Raw genomic sequence first — 23561 nt, 5'->3', positions numbered from 1 at the left:
AGATCTGAAGTCAGCAAGATATTACTCTGTTATTCTGGACTGCATACCTGACATCAGCCATACGGAACAAATGACTTTAATGGTGCATTTTGTAATAACAACAGAACCTAGTGAAAATGTCCCTGCAATGGTGACTGTCAGAGAGCATTTTCTAGAATGTATTGACATTGATGATACTATAGGAGCTGGTATGACAAATGTGCTTCTTAAAAAGTTGGAAGATACGGGAATTGCGATAGCTGACATGAGAGGTCAGGGCTACGATAATGGTGCCAACATGAGAGGAAAGAACACAGGAATGCAGACACGGATCCGAGAGTTAAACCCTTGAGCTTTTTTTGTCTCATTCATTGAACTTGGTGGTCAGTGATGCAGCATCGGCTTCTAGTGAGGCTGCTGAATTTTTTAATATAATTCAAAGCATCTATGTATTTTTCATCAATGGCTAATTTTGAAGCAACATCTGGGAACATCCTCTCTGACACTGAAACCACTGAGTGCCACATGATGGGAAAGTTGAGTGGAGGTGATAAAAGCCTATCAAACACCAAATTGGGAAGATAGGTGATGCCATAGTTGCCATTATAGAGGATAATGCTATGACAGGAACTGTTCATGGGAGAACAGTGGCAGGGGGAAATGGAATCACTAGAAACATAGATAACTTCAAATTTCTGTGTGGCTCAGTGTAGTGGCATGACATACTGTTTGAAATAAATATTGTAAGCAAGAGACTCCAACGTGTTGACCTTGATATAGCTGGAGCAATGGAACAACTGGACAAAGCAAAGTCATATCTACAGTCTTACTGGTCAGATGAGGGATTTCAAAATGTTCTGAAGAGTGCACAGAAGTTGACAGAGGAACTTTACACTGAAGCTATTTTCCCACCCATTCAAGAATACAAGAGAGTCACCAAAGAAGAAGACATTTTGATTACGAGGCATGGCATAATCCCATAAGAGACCCCAAACAACAATTCAAAGTTGAATTCTTTAACCAGGTGCTAGATTGTGCAATACAGTCAGTTGAAGAATGTTTCATGCAGCTCAAGGAACACAGTGGTATATTTGAGATGTTGTATGATATTCCAAAATTCCTCACTATACCCAAAGAAGACCTACACCAGCAATGCAGGGCACTAGAGACAGTGTTGACACATGATGACATGTGCGATATTGATGCGAGTGATTTAGGTGATGAACTGAAAGCCCTTTCAAGATGCATTTCAGCAGGATCAACTCCAAAGGCTGTTCTGGAATATATGTGCACAAATAAGATGATCACTCTCTTTCCAAATGCTTTTGTTGCTCTGCGCATACATCTAACACTTCCTGTAACAGTTGCCAGTGGAGAACGCAGCTTCTCCAAGCTGAAGTTAATAAAAACACATCTACACTCCACAAAGACACAGGAGAGGCTGGTCAGCCTTGCAACCATCTCAATAGAGCATGAGCTGGCCCAGACTGTGGACCTTCAGGAAGCAGTTCAGATCTTTGCAACCAAGAAGGCACGAAAAGCACCACTTTGATTATTCAAACAGATAAAAACACCAGTGTTTACTATGCAGACAAGAAAAGTTACATTTGCTGTTCAGGCGTTTGAAAGTTAAGTGTTACTTAAAATTTTTGAACAAGGCATTTTAAGTTGTTAGTTCTCCTTTATTGGGGTAGGTAGCAGAGCAGTACCATGAGAGGAGTAGAACAGGAAGAACGCAGAATTGAGACCTTTCAAAATTTTTGCCCAAGTGAGGAGGCATGGGGGCGTTATTTGAGCTCCCCGCCTCAGGTGCCAAAATGTTGTGGGCCAGCCCTGAAAGTGCAGGACAGAAAACAGGAATACAGACTCCCTTACACTGTCCTGGCAATGTCTACATCCCAACCTGAAGAGACCACCTCCAGTTGAGACAATAGTTCCCTCTCTCTATGCACATAGTTCTTGACTGCTCTTTCCTGACCTCCTTTATTTCATGATGCCAGCTAAGATTATTTTACCATTGCTAAAATTACATTTTGTTTACTCCTAGTATTTTTTATCCTCTTAATACTTACTAATATGAAGTTTGAAATGGTACTAAAAATAAGTGAAAGTCTGGGCTAAAGGTAGAAATGTATCTACTAAGCAATTAATCATGTCTCTCTTTCATCTTGAGTCTGCAGTGAAGTAGCACTTCACTTCTCCGTTGCATACAATCAGTCTTTCAATGTAGCTCAGCATGGTGGAAAAGAAATTCCCATCATACTGATTGGACTTTCTCTTGGTAGGGATACTTGCAGTGCAAAAAATGCCTAAAGGTCAGTTTTGTGGGGAGAACTACAATATACTATTAGGCTGCAAATAAAATGTCAGTAAACATTAAGATATCAGATACATATTCAGGGCCTGCATTTAGAAACTTTGAAGTCACTTCAAGTTCTGCTTGCAGTATCAGCCACTTAATTGAGACACAGCTATTGTAAATGAATAGCCACTGCTAATTATTGAAAGTATAGTTACAGTTAACAAATATAACTAATGGCAAACAGTACATAGTGAAGAAAGACTATTCAAGGATTAAATCATGCATCTGTAGGGTTTTATATTGCCATCCCTCACCAAAGTATCTGAGACCTTCCATGTAAAATTGATAGCAATAACAAAGTCTCTAGTGGAATCTCTGGGACTTCTCCCTTCTTGAGGTAAAACCACTGCTTGAGGTAGGGTTATTGGTTTTGATTTGTCAGATTTTATTAATTTCACAGGGATGTCACTGTTGAGTGCCAGTCTTATGGTAAAAAGATGCCTTTTGAAAGAGGAAGGCTTTTCAGCATTTCCTAAATATGGTCAGATTCTGGATTCACCTCATCTTCCCTGGAAGTTTGTTCCATAACCTGATAACATCAGCTGAGAATGCTTTTGCCCAAAACCACTGTGGTCCTCATGACCAACCTGAGATTCACAGAGACCAGAGGCAAACAACCTGTTTTAGATTCTAGGCCTGGACTATGGAACACCCCCCAGAGGAGATCAGAAAAAGATCTAGTCTGACCACTTTCCAAGACTGGTGCAAAACCCACATTTTTGCAGAAGCCTATCCCCAATAATGGAAGTGGAGATAATAAAAATATTCAAGTACAAATAAATAAATGCTAGAACAATGAAAGCAGCGCCCACTTTTGCACTGATTCCTTTACCTCTTTCAATGTCCTGTATTTCTGCACTTAGACACTGTATTGTCTCTGTAGGTACCTTAGCAGAGCCGTAACTAAGCATTTTAGTGCCAGGGCAAACAATCATATTTGCACCAGTGGTGCAGGCTGTTGGGGGTGCTGCTGTACCCCCTGGCTTGAAGTAGTAATAACAAACACCAAACACATGGTTTCCATAGGTTCCATCAGCAGCATCCCCACTATAAAAATTGTTCCAGACCCCTAGAAGTGAAGTGTGGAGGGGGAGGTAGCACACAGGCTAATGTATCTCCCCAGATTTCTGCCTCCCATTTAGCACAGAGGTTTTCACACTGTGGGGTGCACCTCCCTAGGGCAATGTGCCCTACAGGTTGAAAACCGTTGCCTCCTGCCAGGAGCTGGCAGATCAAAACTATTGGGAGCCACCTGGTCTGCTTCGGCCCCTGGCTCTCCATGCCGTGGGAGCTGGCACTCTGGTTGGCTGCCTGGCAGCCCTCTCTGCCCTGCTCCCCGAGCCAGCTGCCTCTTGCAGCCGGGCTCGCGGTCACGCAGCCCGAGTTCTGAGCTCAGCCATGCAAGCCCCGAGCCCATCCCAAGCACTGGGGGACAGGCAGCTGCAGACAGGGCGGACTTGCTCCCGCCAGCTCCAGAAACCACGCCTGTGAGAATGGAGCGACCCCTAGGGTTACCATATTTCAAGTTCCCAAAAAAAGGACTCTGCCAAGGGGAAGAGGAGCTGGAGAGGGTATTTGGGGGGCGCTGGAGGGGGTACCTGTGGCAGGGGTACCCACTGAAGGTGGGCTGCCAGTGCTGGGGAGGGATGGGCTGGCTTAACAGGGGAGCCCCAGCTGCTGCCAAGGGGATGCTGCATGTGGGGCTCCTGCTTCCCACTGCCCATTCCCCATCCTCTTCTCTTCCCCACAACATCCCCTAGCCCCAGCCCCCTCCCACCACTCCTACATCCCCTGCCCCAGGCCCTATTCCTTTCTCTTCCCCATCTCATTCCCCTTCCCCTCCGTCCCCAGCACTATCCCATCCCCTTCCTTCCCCACTGCCTCTTTCCCTGACCTCACCCCCTTTCCCCAATATGCCCCCCATGGGCATTTACCACTGTACAGAAAACAGGATGGTGGCCATACAGGGCAGCCACCAAACGTAGAAAGGGGAAGACAACTGGCACTAGGACCCAGGAGGCGGTGTCCAGCTGCAGAGGCACGAGCACGAGCTCCATACCACCTCCTCCACTTCCAACCTGGGCCTCTGTTTGGGGGGGCAATGCCCCTGGCACCCCCAACTATGCCCATGGACTCTGGCCAACACTGCTGGGCATAATCCTGCGGGGCGGGGAGGGGGACTGCCGCAGCTGGGCCTGATCGTGTGCTGCCCCATTTTTGCGCCCCCACCAGCTCTTCACCCTGGGCAGTTGCCCCTCTTGCCCCGCCCTATTTACGGCTGTGTACCTTAGACAGATATATTATTTACTCTACCTGAATTGAGGAGGGCTGTGAACTCCAGTATAGATTTGCTCTCTTGCTGACTCTGGTCTGAAGGAATTGCATCTCACCTAACGAAGAAAAGACAAACACGTACATTGTTTGGGGGACACATTTTTCAAAATTTAGCTGACCCTGCTACATGTATTACTATAGTATACATGAGATGGGCAGGAACAATATCACACCCATTTTCCTTCACCTCCACTGGCTTCCTAGTCATCTCTGTATCTAATTTAAAACAACTCTGATTTTCAAACACTCTCCAGGGATTCAAGTCTCTAACCACTGCTGTTCCCCATCTGCTCACTTAACTCATCTAATCCTAACTTCCTTGATTGTCCTTTCCCTTGAGAGTCACTGTAATTGACGGTCGCCTCTTGTCTTGTGCTGCACCATCTGGAACTCTCTTTCCCCTCCCTTTTAACCACTGTGAATCTTCTTGGTTTTAAACCTCTAAAGTATATATTAAAGATGTGATATAATGATGTTTCTTGTCCCTAGCAACTGTAGATATTACTTAACACATTACTTCATTATTTTCAATACTGATTCCTGATGTATTTTCCAAGTTTCCTTTAATGCCCCTTAATTTTTAACTCTTAAGGTAATATCTGACCCAATTATGAGTGCCCCCAAAGGGAGTTATGGACAATATAGACAAATACTGAATTAACCACTTCTCTATTATACCCTGTACACCTAACAGACCTTGTGAGTTGGTCGAGCACCTAATCCTTTGTATGAAATAAGATGAATTCATGGATATTTAATGTCCATACCGATGCCTCTTTTCTAAAAGTGCGCTGAATATACAAAGGGCACCAGAAGGCAATCTTAATGTACAGCAGATAAAGTGAACAAACTTTCCAAGATTTCTCTCTCCTCCATCGTTTGGTTTCACTGAACACATGCCCAATATACCAGACTTAAGACCCATTGCATTTATTACAGCAGTCTGGGGCTCCAGAAGTCAGACTGTCAAACTGCTGAAACCCTACAAAGGCTTATACAGGTGGGAAACTGAAGGGCAAGTGATTGAAAAGTTGGCAAAGAGGATGAAAGCTTGAAGGCTATTGAGAGGAAGAGTTTACGAGAGAGGGATATGGCTGTCGTGACAACTACATTCAAGAGCTGGAATCATTTCAGTGGGAAAGGTAGAGGAGCCAGTAAGTTGCAAAGAAAAAGGGGGCACAAAAGTTTGGGGATGAGATGAAAGATGAGTGAGGTCCTTGAGAGGATACAGTGGGAGAAGGAGAAAAAAAATTAGTAAGTTTAGAAAAAGGAGTCTTTATTCAACCCATTAAAATCTCTTGTTTTGGAGAAAAGGTTGGGGAGGGTGGGGGTGTTGTTTTTAAACCAAGCAGATTGTAGAGCAACCTAGTGGATACATCAACTTGAAAATGCATTTTCTAGTACTCACATGAGCGTAACTGAGAAAGAAGAGCTGATTGTGGGTGAATTCAATGCCTGGTAACAAAGCCTCCTCTGCTCCTTTCCTCTTTTCTTCAATCCATTTCCTATAGGCCTGATTAGAGAGGTACAGTGAGGACTGTTCAGTAGATACAGAGCTCAACAGCTGTTTTTACAATACTGTGTTTCATTTTTTTTCCCCAAGCACAAAGAAATAAAACAGCCGCCCACTCTGACACTGGCATGCCAGGTGCCAGCTCATGCCAAAGTCCCCATGTCTCAACTGGACACTTACAGATACATAGCTGGAATTTGTCTGGATCACTTGTGGATTAATGTTGATAAAACAGGTGTTTGAATTATAAGAGTGTTTAGTCTCTATCAAATGCTTGTGAATTGCTGAATGCATTAATCTTACTTGTAATATCTGTGTTCCATATTGTAATGTAATATGTGAGTGGTTATTGTGAGCCTCTGGGACTGTATGAATTGCCATACAGGAGAGAGACATTAATTAGTTTGAAGACCTGCTCTTCTACAGAAATGGTTATGCCCCTCCAGAAAGAGGAGGCCCATTGATACTAGATTGGGTGGATTTTACAACTGGAAACTCCCCACATCTGGATGAGGAGTTGCCAGCAAAAGGACTAAAGATTCTTATTATTGTTCTGCTCTCCTCCCCGAGACAATGAGTTATGCAAGTGGACTCCTCCCATCAGCTGAGTTTCTCAGCTCAGAGCACGTGGCAGGAGGGGAATTTAAAAAAAAAAACAACAACCAAAAGTAACTAGGTATCTCTATGTTGTTTGGACTTGTGGTTAGGGGATGGAAGGTGTTTCTACACATAAGCAAAAGATCCTCAGCTGCTTAACCTGGGATTACCCCTAAAGGTCAATTAAAGCTTGCTGATTATAGCAGCCTATATTATCTTTTTGAAATCTAAGTTTGTAATAATTCATGTGTCTATGTTGCTTGCTTTAACTTGTAAACAATTCCTTATTTTCCCTTTCCCCATTTAATTACTCTTCAGATAGTTTACTATAGGATTGGCAACAAAGCATTGTCTTGGTGTGAAACCCAAAACGCAATTGACTTGGGGTAAGTGACTGGCTCTTTGGGATTACGATTAACCTGAATATTGCTGTGATTCTTGGTGTAAGAGGCCATCTGTCACAGAGAGACACTCACCTGGCTAGTGAGACAGACCGGAGTATCCAAGGGGACGGTTTGTGACTCCATGTTAAAGCTGTTAAAGTGCCTGAGAAGCTTGCACTTGGTGCAGTTGGTTAGTGAGATCCAAGTTTAGAACTCACAAGCAATTAGGGGATTGTGCCCTGGTTTTTAACAATCTGCTCCCTGACGTTGGTACGCATGGTCTTGCATCACCATTGGGAATCTTACACCTACCCTGAAAGCCTCTCGCAAACCTCCATTGTCTGCAATGTTTTCTGACAAAGTCCTCTTCCCTTTTACCTGGCAGAAAGGAAGAACAGAATTCATTTGATCTGTTTCTAAACTGCATTTCAAGGCCAACCTGTATATACAGACAGGAAAAAATCAAACAGAGGTTATAGGCCAAATCCTCAGTTAGTGTAAATGAATAGCTCTGATGAAAATTGCTTTCCAATGCGAAAAATCAAACCTATACTCATACCATCTCTGTATTCTCCTGGGGGCAATTACTCTGGCTCTAGGGTTAGATCCCAAAGGCAAAGTGGCATGAAGCAGAAACAATGCATCTGAGAATCTGGTCTATGAAATTTGATTTGAGTATCAATATTTTTTCCATCCATGTCTGTGCTGCTCTAGTTAGATCTGGGAATTTGCAAAGTTTTCTTCTCATTTGACAAATTACATTTATTTCTCCACATAACTTTCTTTATCTACTACTGGAGTGGCAGTAACTATCAAAGTATAACATAAAACAGTAAAATTAAAAGTAGATGTCCAGGAGAGAATTGAAATGGGTAGTGTACAAAATGCTTTTTACAAATCTAGAAAGAAGGTTCAAGTTCTTTTTTCTAATATTGCTTCCAGCCACCATAAAAAAATAATGTTACAAAAATCTGCGTCATCTAAATGCTGATAAACCCAATATCCTGATATTACAACATTTAATATCATTTGAAAGAACCTCTCGTTTTCTGTGGAGTAGATCACTATCTATTATCACCAGACCTATAAGGGTTTTTGAGTTATCAGATTGAATTGGTAATTCATTATTTTTTTCCTCCAACTTTTTATACTAAAATAGCCATGTTAAGAACCAAGGATCAAATTTAGAATCAAATTAATTAAAATATGATTCCAAACCAACAGCTGATAAAATGGTATGAAGCAACAATTTGATAATTTGTCCTGTCCTAAATTTCAGTGACACAATGGTCTAGTCAAAGGCCTTTGGAGACAATGGGAGTCTTTCCATTGACTTCAATGGATTCTGGATCAGATCGCTAAAACTGTTGTGGCTAAAAGGGATCATGATGGTGATGGGAAAACAAGTGAATTTCTTAACCCCAGAGCTCTTTGGTGTTGGCAAAGTCTGAAACTATATCTATTTCCATATCTACTTCTTTCATTAAGCACCTTTTTGGAGACCTTTTCATTTCAAATTGAAAGGGGAGTTGGGGAGGAAAAGATACCTGATAAAACTAAACTGATCCCATATTGATAAACTGCATAACTTATCAGTGCTAAAGATGTAAAATATACAGGAAAGAAAGAAATCTTTGGATGTCCATCCTTTCAATCAGAAGCTCCAATAAAAGAGGAGAAAACATCAGATTTCCTTTCCCCGCCCCAAAAAAAAAACGTTGTTCAAAATTGTGGTGTACAGAAGACTGTGCTGGAATTGCAAACTATCACCTTATGAGTGGGGAGAAAGAGTTTCCTGTTCCTGCTTGTATGCTTGGGGACTCTGTAGGGAAGTGTGTAATCTGGGAGCAGCAGTTAGTCAGGAAAAAGCTAGCCTAGAACAAGTTGGGAGAGTTGTGCCTCTGCCTTAGGAGCAGCCTGCTTTGTCTCTCTCTGTGTGGGTTTGTGTGTATCATTCTGAATGCTAAGAAATAAAGAAATCTGTGTGTGCGCACGCCCTGAAACATAACAAAAAGGACCCTATCTTAAAGTGCAATATGATGCTTCACAGGAAAGGAAGAACTAAATATCTCCACCTCAGTGAAGTCCTGTAGTTGACATGACTGTGCACTAGCAGAAGTTCCTACAACTTCACGGATGGGGAGGGTCCAAATCCTCCTAACCACAGTCAGGACCTCCAGAAAGCAAAAGACTGATGGATTGGCCAATAGCATCAGCATGGAATGAGTGTGTGAGTTCCAGCAGCTCTTCCACAACATCTTCTGTGTCTTAAGTGATAACTCTCTTGTGGTGATGATGGTGGCAGCAGAGATGATTAACAAACAGCTGGTGATATTTTATGGATAAATTCGCTGATATCCAGCACTGCAAACTTGAGCCACTGGATTGTTGAGTGGTCAGTGGCACATCATCATCATCACTCAGCTGATGAACTACTAACAATACCTTTAACAACTTATTGTGAGGAGGTACAAGAGCAGGTGAGTTAATTCTGCTTTTGAAATGTGAATACAGGGGATAGAAATTGGGTTTTAAGGATATGGATTTAACTGTAGAAATGAGGTTAAAATCCTGGCCCCACAGAAGTCAATGAGAGTTCTGCAAATTATATCAGTGGGGCCAGAATTCCATACCCAGGGTCCCTATTTATGCCTCATTCAAGAAACTTACAGTTTAAACCTGCACATATTCAGAGGAGCCCCATGCTTCTAATAGCTAATACACACATTTCATTTCTATTTCTTTTTTCAACCCTGCAGTTGCTGTGAATGATTGTTTAGTATTTGATTCATTTGATCTGCAACATGTCCACATGTACATGGAAAAAATAGCAAGAGTTGAATGGGAAATAAGCTGTAGCTTGTGTCTCCACATTATAATGTTAATTTATTTTCTGATTTATTGGGTGGGATTGCTAAATGGATCTAAAACACATTATTAGTTTCTTCTTTACAAAAAATGGTAGCTGCCACTACCCAGTCCCAATCACTGTTCTGTGCTGACACCGCCATCAGAGGGCATTTAACACATACAACCCCATTGGACTTCTCCTGCTGCTTGGCTTCACCCACTCACACTGCCTCCACTGAGAAGCAGTTTAACCCTCTCAACAAACAGTCTGTTGTTGTAACTTGTTTCGGCTAATACTTTGACAAACAAGTTAAATTAAACAAATGTGCTCACTTCATCTCAAAGCATTTGTTATGAATAGCCCATACACTTGTAGCATTCCAACAGGTTGGTAGTCATGAAAAAATAAGTAAACTATCAGGGACTTCAGCCACTGGCATGTTACATACATTTAGGCCAGCTCTCTTCCAATAATAATTATCGTACTGGTTAATCATGCATTTGGTCTTCTCTTTGAATTTTTCTTCAGACTCAGTGGACCACCAGGGGTCTAAATTCCCATTCTTGTCATACTTACGACCTAAAAACCAAAAGACATTTTTGAGAAAAATATACTTTTTGCAGTATTTGTAGCATAGCATGGACACAAATGCAAGAAGTGAGAGTAGTAAAACGGATGTATTGCTTCACATCAGTTTGTCAACACTTGCTTATTCTGCTTAATTCACTAGATTTTCTGATTCTTGTCCCTCAGCTAAAGGTAGTATTGCAGAAACCCAATTCCTGTGGTCACGCCATCCAGCGAATGGCACTCAGTCAGTGAATCTCAAAAAGATGCAACATTAGGCATATCATTCACTTAATAGGAAAAAGGAAGATTCAACCCAAGAGGGTATGTAGTTATAGTCTTTGTAGTTTGCCTAACAGTGTGGCTGTGTACTTTGTTTTGCATGTAATTATTCTGAGAGAGACTCAGGTTACATTCTCTTCTTTGGCTTCTTCCTCTAAAATGGCACTATTTTACAGTGCTAACACCTGCACATCACTCTGCAGCAGCCATCCTAGCCAATGGGATTGCACGTATGTGATTGAGAATATAGTCTAGAGAGTCTTTTTCGAATAACACAGCTTGACTCTCCGATCCCAGGATGAATTTGTATAGCTGGAAATTGGAGAATAAGGGATTTCACAAGAGTAACCGAGGGCAGAATTTAACACTGCAGTTAGACCATAGTAGACAATTCATGTAATGACCTGTGAGCTAGAATGGAATCCAGCACCTATTCCCCAAACTATCTTGACTGTGCAGTGTGAATAAGAGTAAAAGCAGAAAAACCTAGTTTGTAACTAAAGTATTCAAATATGACTCTGAGTATACACAAGAATATGACTTGCTGAGGAAGATTTTACATTTTTCAGAGAAAAATTACTTTAACAGCATAAAAACAACAAGGAGTCTGGTGGCACCTTAAAGACTAACAGATTTATTTGGGCATAATTTCTGAAGAAGTGAGGTTTTTTACCCACAAAATCTTATACCCAAATAAGTCTTTAAGGTGCCACCGGACTCCTTGTTGTTTTTGTGGATACAAACTAACATGGCTACCTCCTGATATTTAACAGCATAAAAATCATAATTGTTCTAAATTATTCTTCGTGTAGATTATTAGACTTCAGAACTCAGAAGGATCAAAACAACTGACATGAAGATGTTTAGAGACAAAAAGGGTGACAAGATTAGTCATCAGTTTTTGACTAACAATGGCTTTTTTTTTGCCACATCCTATATTTTTATTTTATAATTTTGTAAAATAGACTTAGCCACTGGATGAAATCCTGCCCCCACTGAAGTCAATGGCAAAGCTCCCATTTTTATCAGTGGGGCCTCTACTTCATCCAGTGTCTCAGCTCCCATTTTTATAACAAATTTTATCACACAAGTGAGGTCAATGACATAGCTCGGAATTGTACAATATTGCAGAAATATGAACTTTCCAGTAAAATCTAATTGTAGTTATTTTTCATCCTCAGACCATATAATTGTGATTCTGCAAACAGGCACATCATTGCTATATTATAAAATGGATACTACACTTCATGCTTCATGCTTCCCGGTTTACTTGTCTAAAGCATCATGACATACAGTATGTCTACACTGCAATTAGACACCTGTGGCTGGCCCATGCCAGCTGACTCGGGCTCTGGCTAAGGGGCTGCTTAACTGTGGAGTAGACGTTTGGGCTTAGGCTGCAGCCTGAGCTCTGAGACCCTCCCACCTTGCAGCTTCCCAGAGCCCAGGCTCCAGTCCGAGCCCAAATGTCTGCACAGCAATTAAACAGCTCCTTAGCCTGAGCCCTGCGAGCCAGAGTCACCTGGCACTGACCAGCCACTGTGTTTTAATTGCAGTGTGGATGTACCCAGAGAGAAATCAGCCAGTCAAACCACAGACCAGTCAGATCAATACCTTACAATACACTGTCATAAACTGTGTGTTATACGTTGCCATAATTTTCTACAGACTTCTATATCACATAACTAATATGACCATGAGAAGATAAAGACATAAGTCTATCAATTGTTATATCTATTGCAGCAGTGGAAGGAACTAGAGCTGGTCAGAAACTTTCTGATAGAACTATTTTCCATCAGAAAATGCCAATTTCACAAAAGCAAAACATTTTGCAGAAGCATGTCAATTTAAAGGAAAATGTGTTCCAATATATATATATATATATATTGGAAAAATGTTGATCACTTTCTGAATGGAACTTTTTGATTTTCCGTTTTTAAATTATTTTTTGCTTTTTAAAATGTTGTATTATGTAAATTATTTTTAAAGCAAAAATCAGAATGAAAAGGTTTTGATTTTATCCAAATAAAATGTTTCAGTTAGCCCAAAACATCTTTTTTTCAGAATTTCATTTTATTGGATAGTCTCTATTATTTTTGTTTTTGTTCTGTTTCAGACCAGAGGAAAATACTCACTCACAAAAAATCCCTCTTGGCCCAACTTTAGAAGGAATCCATGCAAAACTAAACCATTCTTTTTACAATCTTATGGTTCTCTTGACACATCTTATCATTCTTGAAAAAAATGTACACATAAAGCTACTCCAGTGCATCCTTTTTTTCTATTCAACAAACCCCAAAAGAAGAATAGTGTAAATGTGGACAATTACTCACCATTATTATCAAATCCATGGGTAAACTCATGCCCAACAATTACCCCAATGGCACCATAACTTAAAGACCTATAACACAAAAGAGCAGTTTCACCTCACAATATCTGCATGCATATGCACATCAAAGCAGATGAGAGAGAGGATAGAACAGGTTTCCATTTCAGAAAAGGTTTTTTGTATCTAAAAACTACATCCATGAAGTTCCTCTCAAAGTTTCTGATATTGAAAGGTGGAACATGAAAAGTCTTGTTTATTAAAGAAGGGTAAAAATAAACCCTTAAAGGCGTTGTTGTCATCTCTGAGGTGGCTAGATTGTCTAGACAAATATCTTATATCCTCATCAGGACTCAGGAAAAAAAGGGGGGCTTCCAACTGAGTGCAGCATTTATTTTCTAACTGGGACCTGGACAGTGTTAAGAGTAAAATTATTCTGATAATGTAGTTAAAGAACAGCACAGATCAAAGATTAAACGTGATTTGAGATGCCATCTCTAATCACACTTCTCTGAGTATGTGATAGACAAGCTTGCAAATGCATGTCATTTAATATGTGAAACATTAAAAGATTCCCATTGTTTTCAAAAGAGGTATTATCCTATTTCCCCTTCACCTGTGCAGAAATAAGAGATTATCTACAATCAGATCTAATGCACTGAAGAGCCAGAAAGGAGGCAATCATTTCATGTTCCTGGCAGACAATAATTGACATCTTCCTGGTTTGGTTGTAGAGTATATTTTTTGTTTTCAATTTTCTGATCTTCTTCTATGGTGAGGGGAAAAGACGTGTATGAAATTTTCATTCCATAGAAGTATTCATGAAACACATATTGTATTTGCTAAGTTATTCTTCTGGAACATTACATACGTCACACGTTACAGAAATGCCATACATCAAAGTAGTGTATATCAGTGTATTAATAACACATTGTATAGTAACAGGAAAAGGCAAAGGGTTTGAAGTAACATATTATTACTGGACATAATGAGCCATCACATACTAATTGCTCATCTCAGTCATACCCAAAAATGTATTTATGATTTAATCCCCCCACCCATGACAATTCTTCCCTTTGTTGTTTTTTTTCCTAAAGGGTAATTTGTCTGTGATAAAATGTTTCCTACTGTGTTTTCTATCATCTCAAACCTTCATTAAAGAGCTTTGGTTAAAGTTATACAGTTCAACAATAGAAATATCATCCCATTGCGTGACAAATTTGTAATTTTGTATAATGACAATTATCTGTACTGAATGCACAATATTAGGCTTGTTTTCCATATCTAAAGTCATAAAGCCTTCTGAAGCCAGAGAAGTGTGAAAAAACAAAATGGCAAAAAAATCAGCTGCACTGATATTAGCAGCATGAGGAACGCTTCTGTAGAAAAGTTTCCAGTTGTTGCTAATGTTTATAGTAAAGGATCAAGATACTTTTTTCTAGGTTGAGAACCCTCTCTTACCTATCCTGGGAGCTCTGCAGATGTTAAAATCAAATTTAAACCCAAATCAACTTTTAGACAATGTAGGTAAATAATAGTCATGTCACTCAGAAAAAATAGTCATTGTTTGATTTTTGATGGATAACATTAGGAATGCTGCTATCCAAAAATCATTAAAATCAACCCAGTGGGTTTATAATAAGATTATTGCCTTTTAATATTATCAGCAACATTTATTTGTGAAAATTCAACTATCAAAAAATTGTCTGTAATTACAAAACCTAATTCAAGTAGTTTTTCTGTCACTCTGTTTGCAATGCCACTGACATTACAAACTCCTAACTAGGAATGATGGAGCTTAATAATCACATTGTATTTGATATACACATATGTAGCCTAATAATGTAGCTTCCAGGGCCGGCTCCAGACCCCAGTGCGCCAAGCGCGCGCTTGGGGCGGCATTTTGCCAGCAGGGCGGCAGGCGGCTCCGGCGGACCTTCCGCAGTCATGCCTGCGGATGCTCCACCGGAGCCGCGGGACCAGCGGAACCTCCGCAGGCACGTCTGCAAGAGGACCCCCGGAGCTGCGGGACCGGCGACCGCCAGAGCGCCCCCCGCGGCACACCGCCCTGCTTGGGGCGGCGGGATTCCTAGAGCCGCCCCTGGTAGCTTCCAATTATGCAGATAGGGTAGAGTTGATTTTAACTGAGGTTGTATTGGAGCTGGGACTCTAATAGTGGTCAGTGAATAAATATTGGCAGGATACATTTTTCTGCAAGTGCTGGTATTTATTACTTGATTTTTTTCTGATTCTAGTACTCATGTATGTTCTCTATTATATGGACTGACAAAAGATCTAGAATAAGCCAATCTGTTTGATATAGAACAGATTCATTTGTTTACTAAATTCTGATGAGTATGGGAGTGAAAACGACTTGTATAAGTTAGAGTAACATTTAAAGAAGAGAAATATGTGAGGCATAATTGTTTGAAAGAGCCACAATTTCAGCACTTTGACAGGAGATCAGGGTACCAAGAAATCGTCTCAGAGAACAAAACTGGAATTGACCACACTGAAATAAGCATAGTATAAAAAGGAGTTAACTAGGAATAAAGGGAGGTCCTGTCCAATTACTGCACCACAAGAAAGTCACTTGGCTCATAAGAATTAATCTTGAACATGAATTTATTTGTTCCTAAGTTTAATGCATATCTTTACTGCCAAAATTCCTATTTAGAGGGGCACTCATCCCATTTGAAATATAACAAATACAACATATGTTTAAAGGTAAACAATGGAATTTATTAAGGACACTTGTCAGTAGTAATGGGTCTCATTTGATAGCTTACTGAAACTGTGGTCGGGGTCTTTTTATTCTCTTGTCCTTCCCCAAGTAGGAAAATATTGAATTGCATGGACGTAGGAACTTTTCACTGAGCATGATTAAAGGTGACCTGAAATCTTTCCTCCTATAGCAGCACATGCTAACCAAGGCCCAAATGGAACTGCTCACCTGCTTAAAGTCAAGCATGTGCTAAAGTGTATATCCTGAGAGATATTTATCGCCTTGATGAGGCCCTAAGAGGGACATCAAGCACTTTGGCCCAGATCCACAAAGGTACTTAGGCGCCTAAGATGTCTGATTCCAGGAGAGGAGTTCCCAGCTGTAGATTAGAAGCAGAGCATATCCTGCAGCCCGGACTTAGGCACCTAACTCCAGCACTCCTAACTCCCTTCTCACCAGCATCTCTCATTGGCTAGTTTAGGGGGGCTCCCCACCTAACATGCTAACTTTTGTGGATCCCATTCCTAGGCACCTATCTTTCCCCATTCACTGTATAGGGAGCCTGTGAGCCTAACTCAGGCTCTGTGAATTGCACTGTGTTCCTGTGATTTTCTAGGCACCTAAAAGCAGGGCCGGCTCCAGGCACCAGTGCAGCAAGCAACTGCTTGGGGTGGCATGTCCATCTCTTTGACGGCAATTTGGCAGCGGGTCCCTCAGTCCCTCTTGGAGGGAAGGACTGGCCGCTGAATTGCCACCGAAGAGTGAAGTGGCAGTGGTAGAGCTGCTCCCAATCGTGGCTTTTTTTTTTTTTTGGCCACTTGGGGCGGCAAAAACACTGGAGCCAGCCCTGCCTAAAAGTTAGGCCTTGTAGTACTGAGCCTCATAACCCCTAAGTTCCTTTTATGGATCCAAGCCTTTTGGACCCAATCCAAAACCCACTAAAGTCCATGGAAATGCTGCCATTCACTTCAGCAGGCTTTGGAGCAGCCTCTTAGCTGGGGCAGGGCAGCATTCAGTGCAGATGAAAGTTTTGCTTCCATTATTTATAGTTCTCTTTTAATAGACTTCATGCACAGGCTGCTCTCTTCTGCTCACTACAGAATCTAAACACCCTGCACACACACACAATTATTTACAAATTCCTCAAAGCAATCAATCCTCAGTTTAAAACAACACAGACACATCCAGTTTCCCAAGGTAAAAACAGGTATCTCATAAGGCAGCAGCTGTTCAGATCAACCTGATTTTTCAATAAAAAAAGCAGCCTGCAGCAGAAGGGCACTTATCCCAAAGGGCTCTTCCATTGCCAGTTTCTTCATGCCATGATTATACATTTCTACTGTACATGTTGTTTTGGGTTGCTGTATTAATATAATCTTTCACTTCGTGCTCCCTTTCATTTCACACAAGAACTTACCTTTGCCACACTCCTCATTACCTACTTACTATAGTTTTCCTTTCTTACTTACCTAGGATATTCTGTCCCCCAGAAGAAAGGCTTTTGGAGTTCTCCTGCTGGGAATCCTGTAATAGTCAAAATACAAAAGTTAGAAGCAAATTCAGTCCCACTGAACGATGAAGCCACGAGGGGGGTTTTAAAGAGGGTTCTGCAGGGCAGTTCTTCTCTTGAACAACTTCAAAACAGTGCGCTGATAATTAGCCTGTGGGTCTTCCAAACAGACCATAGATCATCCCTGTTCACAGTGCAGTGGCAACAGGATGTTGCACTATGACCTGGGACAGTTTGTTGTTGTATGTTAGACATCTAGACAAGCGGAACTTCCCTTGTGCTTTCTTACTGGATTTTGGGCTACATAGATTGCTGGCTGCACTGGTCTTCCCATGCAAAGGGACAGAGCCACTTCTCTGGCCTCTGAGCTCTTGACAATACATACAGAAGGGCAGGAGTAACAGATAAAATGCCAAAAAAAAAAAAACTTGCTCCCCAGGCTACTGGAGCCCCAATTCTGCAAGGTACTTAAGCACGTTCCTATTTTTAACCATGTGAATAGTCCCATTAAAATCAGTGAGTTGTTTAAAGTAAGCCATATAAAGGTAATTATTGGAGATATACCAGTCTCCTAGAACTGGAAGGGACCTTGAAAGGTCATTGAGTCCAGCCCCCTGCCTTCACTAGCAGGACCAATTTTTGCCCCAGATCCCTAAGTGGCCTTCTCAAGGATTGAACTCACAACTGTGAGTTTAGCAGGCCAATACTCAAACCACTGAGCTATCCCTCCCCCTGCAAGCATAGGGATATGCTTAACCAACTTGTTGAATCAGGATCATAGATTATCAAGGCTTGATAGGAACATCCAACCATACCCAATAAGTGCATCAGTTGGAAGTTACTGGTAAAATAATCTGCAGTTGAAAGGTTATCAGTGCTGACACTCCAGTGAGTGATTTACCCAAGATCACACACAGATAGCAATAGTACCTAGAACCCACAAATCCCAGGCCCATTTCTAACCACTAAACTACATTTCAGTACATATACAGAAGTCAATTCCCTGCTGCTGAAGTTCTCCCTTATCTGGGATTAAACATACCAACTGGTTAACAGCCGCTGCACCACTACACAAGATTGAGACTCTCTGGCCAAAATTTTCAAAATGGGGTGAAAAATCAAGCCATGTATGTGCTTAGATATAGAGTTAGGTATATAACTTCAGGAGCAGCCTTTTGAAATGACTTGGCCTATATCTCCATTTCTCTTTTTTAGAGTATCTTAAGCCTATATAAAGTGGCTATGACAATGATGTTTCTTGGACTGGTTCATTGCAATTTCTAACTTTTCCACCATATTCTGATTGCCAAAGAATGTTACGGTCTCAAAACATAAAAACCACATGAACTTTAAAATCAAAACAAAAAAGACAATAAGATTTTAGGTCTTTTATTATTTATAAACAGAGCACGGAATTTTGCACAGCGAAGGTAAATGTGAGGCAAGATTTCATTATTATCCTCCCAGAGTCTTTTAAAAGAACATACTGAGTGTAATTCATGTCAAGTGATGCAGCAAGTGGTATGCCCTCCTGGCCTGCCCATCTGCTGCCTGCCTGCTCTTGCTCCCTTGCTGCCATAGCCACCTGTTTGCAATTGATTTATGAAAAGCAACTTTTTGTAAAACTTATAATCTGGGTTTTTATCGTTCCCTGGATGCTCTTTTGTTGTTCAGATCATGTTCAGACTCTTTATTTTTGTGCTGTAAAAATATAAATTACACTAGTTACCAAGGATTTCCTGATCTTGCATCACAACCAGAAGAATAAGCATTCATATTCATGATGTGTATTGTCAAATATCTCATATTAATGGCATTCTCAAGTATCCTGATGAGATCTTTACTCTTAGTGGACAGACCACTGGACTGGGACTCAGGAGATGTGGGCTGTATTCCTGGCTCTGCCACTAGCCTACTGGGTGGACTTTAGCAAGTCACTTTACTTCCTATGCCTCACTTTCCCATCCATAAAATGGGGATAATGATACCAAGCTCTTTTGTGAGATATTTTGAGAACTAAAGATGAAAAGCCCTATGTAAGTGTTAGGTATCATCATTAGAATAGGTCCCGCCTACAACGCTTCTTCATAAATGAGTTTAGGCAGTGACAAATCACACATTCTGTTAGGATCTGATCCAAACCTTTTGAAGTCAATAGAAAACTCTCCAGACTGGACTGTGGAACCTTGCAATCTGGTCTCCTCCATGTTGTAGCATGCAGGTAGCCCACGCAGCGCTCCAAATCATCCCTTTACTGTCTTGTATAGGTGCATTCATTGGCACATTAGCCCTCAGTGTCCACGGGCGGCTCCAGGCCCCAGCACGCCAAGCGCGTGCTTGGGGCGGCATGCCGCGGGGGGTGCTCTGCCAGCTGCTGGGAGGGCGGCAGGCAGGCTGCCTTCGGCGGCATGCCTGCAGAGGGTCCACCGGGCAGCGAAATGTCTAGAGCCGCCCCTGTCAGTGTCCAAGGGCCCAATTCTATAAATATTAATGTGGTGTGAGTAATGTTGATCATATGAGTAGTTCCATTGATTTAATAAGTCTATTTGTGTGAGTAAAGTAACGCACCGTGACCAAGTGAGATATGCATGTATCAAACTGTGAACTTGATTTTGTTTTGTGACTTCCATTTTTATATCCTGTGATCCATTTTAATGTGCTAACTGCCATTTTGTGTTGGAAAGCCAGCCTGACCCTGACAAGGCCAGTCCAGACACTACCCCTCCAGGATAGGGTGTGGCACATCTCAGAGAGGACTACAGTAGGAGAGCCTTCAAGGGCCACCAACTCTGAATGATTCTCAGTCACTGGCCCAACACAGAGGACAATGCTTTTCTTCATGGGGACTTGCATGACTTGGGGTTAGAATTTCCCAGTCTGGTCACAAGGCAAAACAGAATCAGAGACTACATGTAAGGGGTGGGCTGCTTTCAGAAGAAGAGAGCTGTCCACTATCACATACCAGAAAACCAGTGAGAGACAGTAAAAGACAGTAGGAGAGATACTGCCTCATGTGAAATGCTGACCAGCCCTCAGACTCACAGGAAGGATAAGATCAGTCATGGGGAGGGTGTGTCTCAGGACTGTTACTTATTTTGCAAAGAACTGTAACTCTCTAGTACTTTCTTAACTGTAAAAGTGGCTGTGGTTAAGAAATTCATTTGATAAGCCTGTGTTCCTTGCCTGCCTGCTACGTTGTCCTTAAGAAGGTTAACTGAGTTCAGAGCACCCACACAGTGAGATGGAATTCTGAAGGAACATGTATAAGCAACAGGAGGGCTCGAGAGAGTTGAGGCACTGATTAGGAGATCTAAGGCAGCTTAGCTGTGAAGCCCCACATCTCAGAAACTGGGCCCTGCACCTGGGAATGTGCTTAGAGACCCAGATCTATGAACAACAATGCAGTTCTGCCTGACCTATTTGGCTCAGGAGCACATGGCATCCAGAGGTTGGGTCCATTCACAACAGATGGGTATCTGTCCAGACAGGGAGACTGGGCCAGGCTTTGACACTCATATGCATAAATGTTTACAGGATTGCGCCTGAAATTTGCAGTTTTTCCTCTCACGTCATTGTCTTAATTTAGGAATAAAAATACCACTTATTTGGACAAGACATTTTCCTTTTCCTGGTTGTGGAAAATGATTCACTTTCTGGTTGTTTTTGTTATTTTTTCTTTCAAAATGTTTATGGGTGAAGGTGCCCTACAGATCCACCTTTAAAAATATTTGCTGTTGCTGCTGCTACTGCCCTTCCATTATGTATCTACTGAACCCTCCACTTGTTTAGAATATACTCCCAAAATGCAATTTTTTTTTTTTTTACAGCTTTGCAGGCAATTGAATGTACCGGTCCGGCTTTTAAAATGTTTCGCTCTGAATTTATTCTAATTGACATCCTTGACCTGCACAGAACTACTTTTAACTTCACTGAAGGAAACTTGACTCACATATCAACACTCAACCTGCATCCCTAAGAAGGAGATGTGTAGTTTGTTGATGTACATTTCAAGTTTTAAAATACAGCATTTTCCACCTTTACAGCAGTGGTCTTCTCTGAGTGCTTTACATGTATGTATAAACTATATCATCAGCATTAATTAATTAACATATTTGTAAGAGAAGTAAGTATTATTCACATTTCACAGATAAGCAAACTGAGGCACAGGGAGATGAAGTTACTTGCCCAAATAAGCACAAGTAATTTGATTTGCTCATTTTCAACTAGAGGGCTGTGAAAGGAAATAGTTTAACACCACCTGGCTTCATGCAAACATCTTCCAAATCTACCACGTTGGTTTGCTCCATTGAATTTTGATTTGAACAAAGCCAAAATCCCAGTCACATACTTGAGAGGAAACACAAGTAAACAGAGTTTGCCCATTTCCCATTTGGGGAATGTGGAATTTAGTTTAGATTAGTTTACCCAACTTTAAAAAAAAAAAGCCACTGCGCCACTGTAAAATCCCCACAATTAAAGCAACACTTTAAGTTCCTGGTTTCACCTCCTAGTGCACTGAAACTATGCAAAAAATAACACATTTTACATTATTCTAACTGGTGATGAGCCTGAACCAGAGCAGCAAAGACGACCCACAAGAGCATGGGGAATTTTAGGTTCAGCTCCAACTCTGGTTTCAAATGCTGTAAGATTTATCTTGTAAAATATTTGATTGGGTAGCACTGGGTCTTCTAAACTGTGTTAGCAAAACCACTTTCCAAATCACATCCATTCATCCACATTTACCACTAACTGCACTGGCATGTTTAAAACAGATTCTGACCGCATAGTGATCCCAGCACATAGATACTAGCGATAGGTGATAAATAACAAGGTGATCCCTAAGATGTAAATTTTGTTCAGAATTGTGTTCAACATTCCGTAATTTACATGTGTAAAGTCTGTAACGTGGTTTTCAAATTTTCATAGGGTAGATCCAAATTATGACATTTAGAATTGGTAATAGATGAACAGAAGATGGAGTGATGACCAAAAGTCAAAGGGTTTCAAACTCACACAAGGAGGCGAACAAGAAGAGTGGTCATTTCACCTCATACATCCTGTGGATTCACAGAACAAACAGACTAAACTGTGGAAGGCAGACTAACTGGCCCATACTGTGCATCAGTGCAAACCTTAATTTTAAAAGTAGGTGCAAATTCAGCTCACAGGGAGAGAGGAAAGAGGATATAATGGCAAAGGCACTGGACTCAATAGACTTTCAGTTCCCAGTTCTGACAAAGATTTCCCATTTGATTTTGAGACGGAAGCTTAATCTCTCTCCCCACCTGTAAAACAGGAATACTACTACTTCCCTCTCTCATAGAGGTGTGAAAATGGGGATAATACTACTTTCCTCTCTCATAGGTGTTTTGTGCGGGTAAGTGCATTAATGTTTATGAGGGCTCAGACAACACAGTGAGGTGGGCCACTTAAGGACCTAGGAAAAAGGGAAAGAATGTTTTTACAAAAAACATTTACATATTTTTCTTAAGGAAAGGAAATATCTAGGATTCCCCAGAAACAAGAAACATACAAGGAAAAAATTCCTCTATTTTGAGCATTTGTAGATAAGAACATCAAGGAAGAGGGGGGGAAAAAAAGAGAATTGCTCATTGTCTTGCTTGTGAATGTAGTTTAAAATGAAAGTGACCGCTGGTCATTAGGAAAATGGGAACAACTTGAATCTCTTAATTAAGAACACTGCTCAAAAATGTTAATTCCAAAACTGCTCTGCCCATTAGCCTTCAGAAAGCCAATGGACTATTTTGAAACTGCTCCTTCATCAGTAAACTTCTGATTAACCCAGTCCTTCAGGAAAAGAACAGAGCTCCTGAGGAAACTGCAGCTGCTTCTCTGAGACCATGAATGCTGCACACTGTGTTTGTTGCATTTCCTTAGCCACCAGATACCACAGAGCTTTCCTCTGCTGCACACCATCAAGCACATACATCTTGCAAGATGCTTAGCAGGAGATATAAGGTCTCATCTGGCATTTTCTGTCATTTTCAAAGGGTTCTTCCTCTAAAATGTAATGAGGCAGCTCTCTCTGTAGGCAGAGGCATCTTAACTGACACCATACATCAAGGGAACTGACATATCACAATAAGTGAATAAAAAAGACACTTATAT

General features: G+C 41.2%; 1 protein-coding gene across 3 annotated transcripts in view; it reads right to left on the bottom strand.

Moving 5' to 3' along the window:
• PHEX (phosphate regulating endopeptidase homolog X-linked) overlaps positions 1-23561 on the bottom strand; it is a 133641-nt gene that overhangs the window by 5783 nt on the left and 104297 nt on the right. For 2 of the 3 annotated variants that reach the window (XM_039520930.1, XM_039520932.1), the window contains 6 exons: positions 17389-17443; positions 13202-13269; positions 10468-10598; positions 7481-7546; positions 6084-6188; positions 4655-4731 (listed from right to left, as the gene is read on the bottom strand). In XM_039520930.1, the coding sequence (XP_039376864.1) occupies positions 4655-4731; positions 6084-6188; positions 7481-7546; positions 10468-10598; positions 13202-13269; positions 17389-17443 (502 nt within the window). Of the gene's footprint in view, positions 1-4654; positions 4732-6083; positions 6189-7480; positions 7547-10467; positions 10599-13201; positions 13270-17388; positions 17444-23561 lie in introns of those variants that run through there. The other variant, XM_039520931.1, reaches the window with a different exon arrangement.

Source organism: Mauremys reevesii, linkage group 1, assembly GCF_016161935.1.
Source record: "Mauremys reevesii isolate NIE-2019 linkage group 1, ASM1616193v1, whole genome shotgun sequence".
Taxonomy (NCBI): domain Eukaryota; kingdom Metazoa; phylum Chordata; order Testudines; family Geoemydidae; genus Mauremys; species Mauremys reevesii.
The sequence above is the reverse complement of the archived record's forward strand: the minus strand, read 5'-3'. Positions and strand labels throughout refer to the sequence as shown.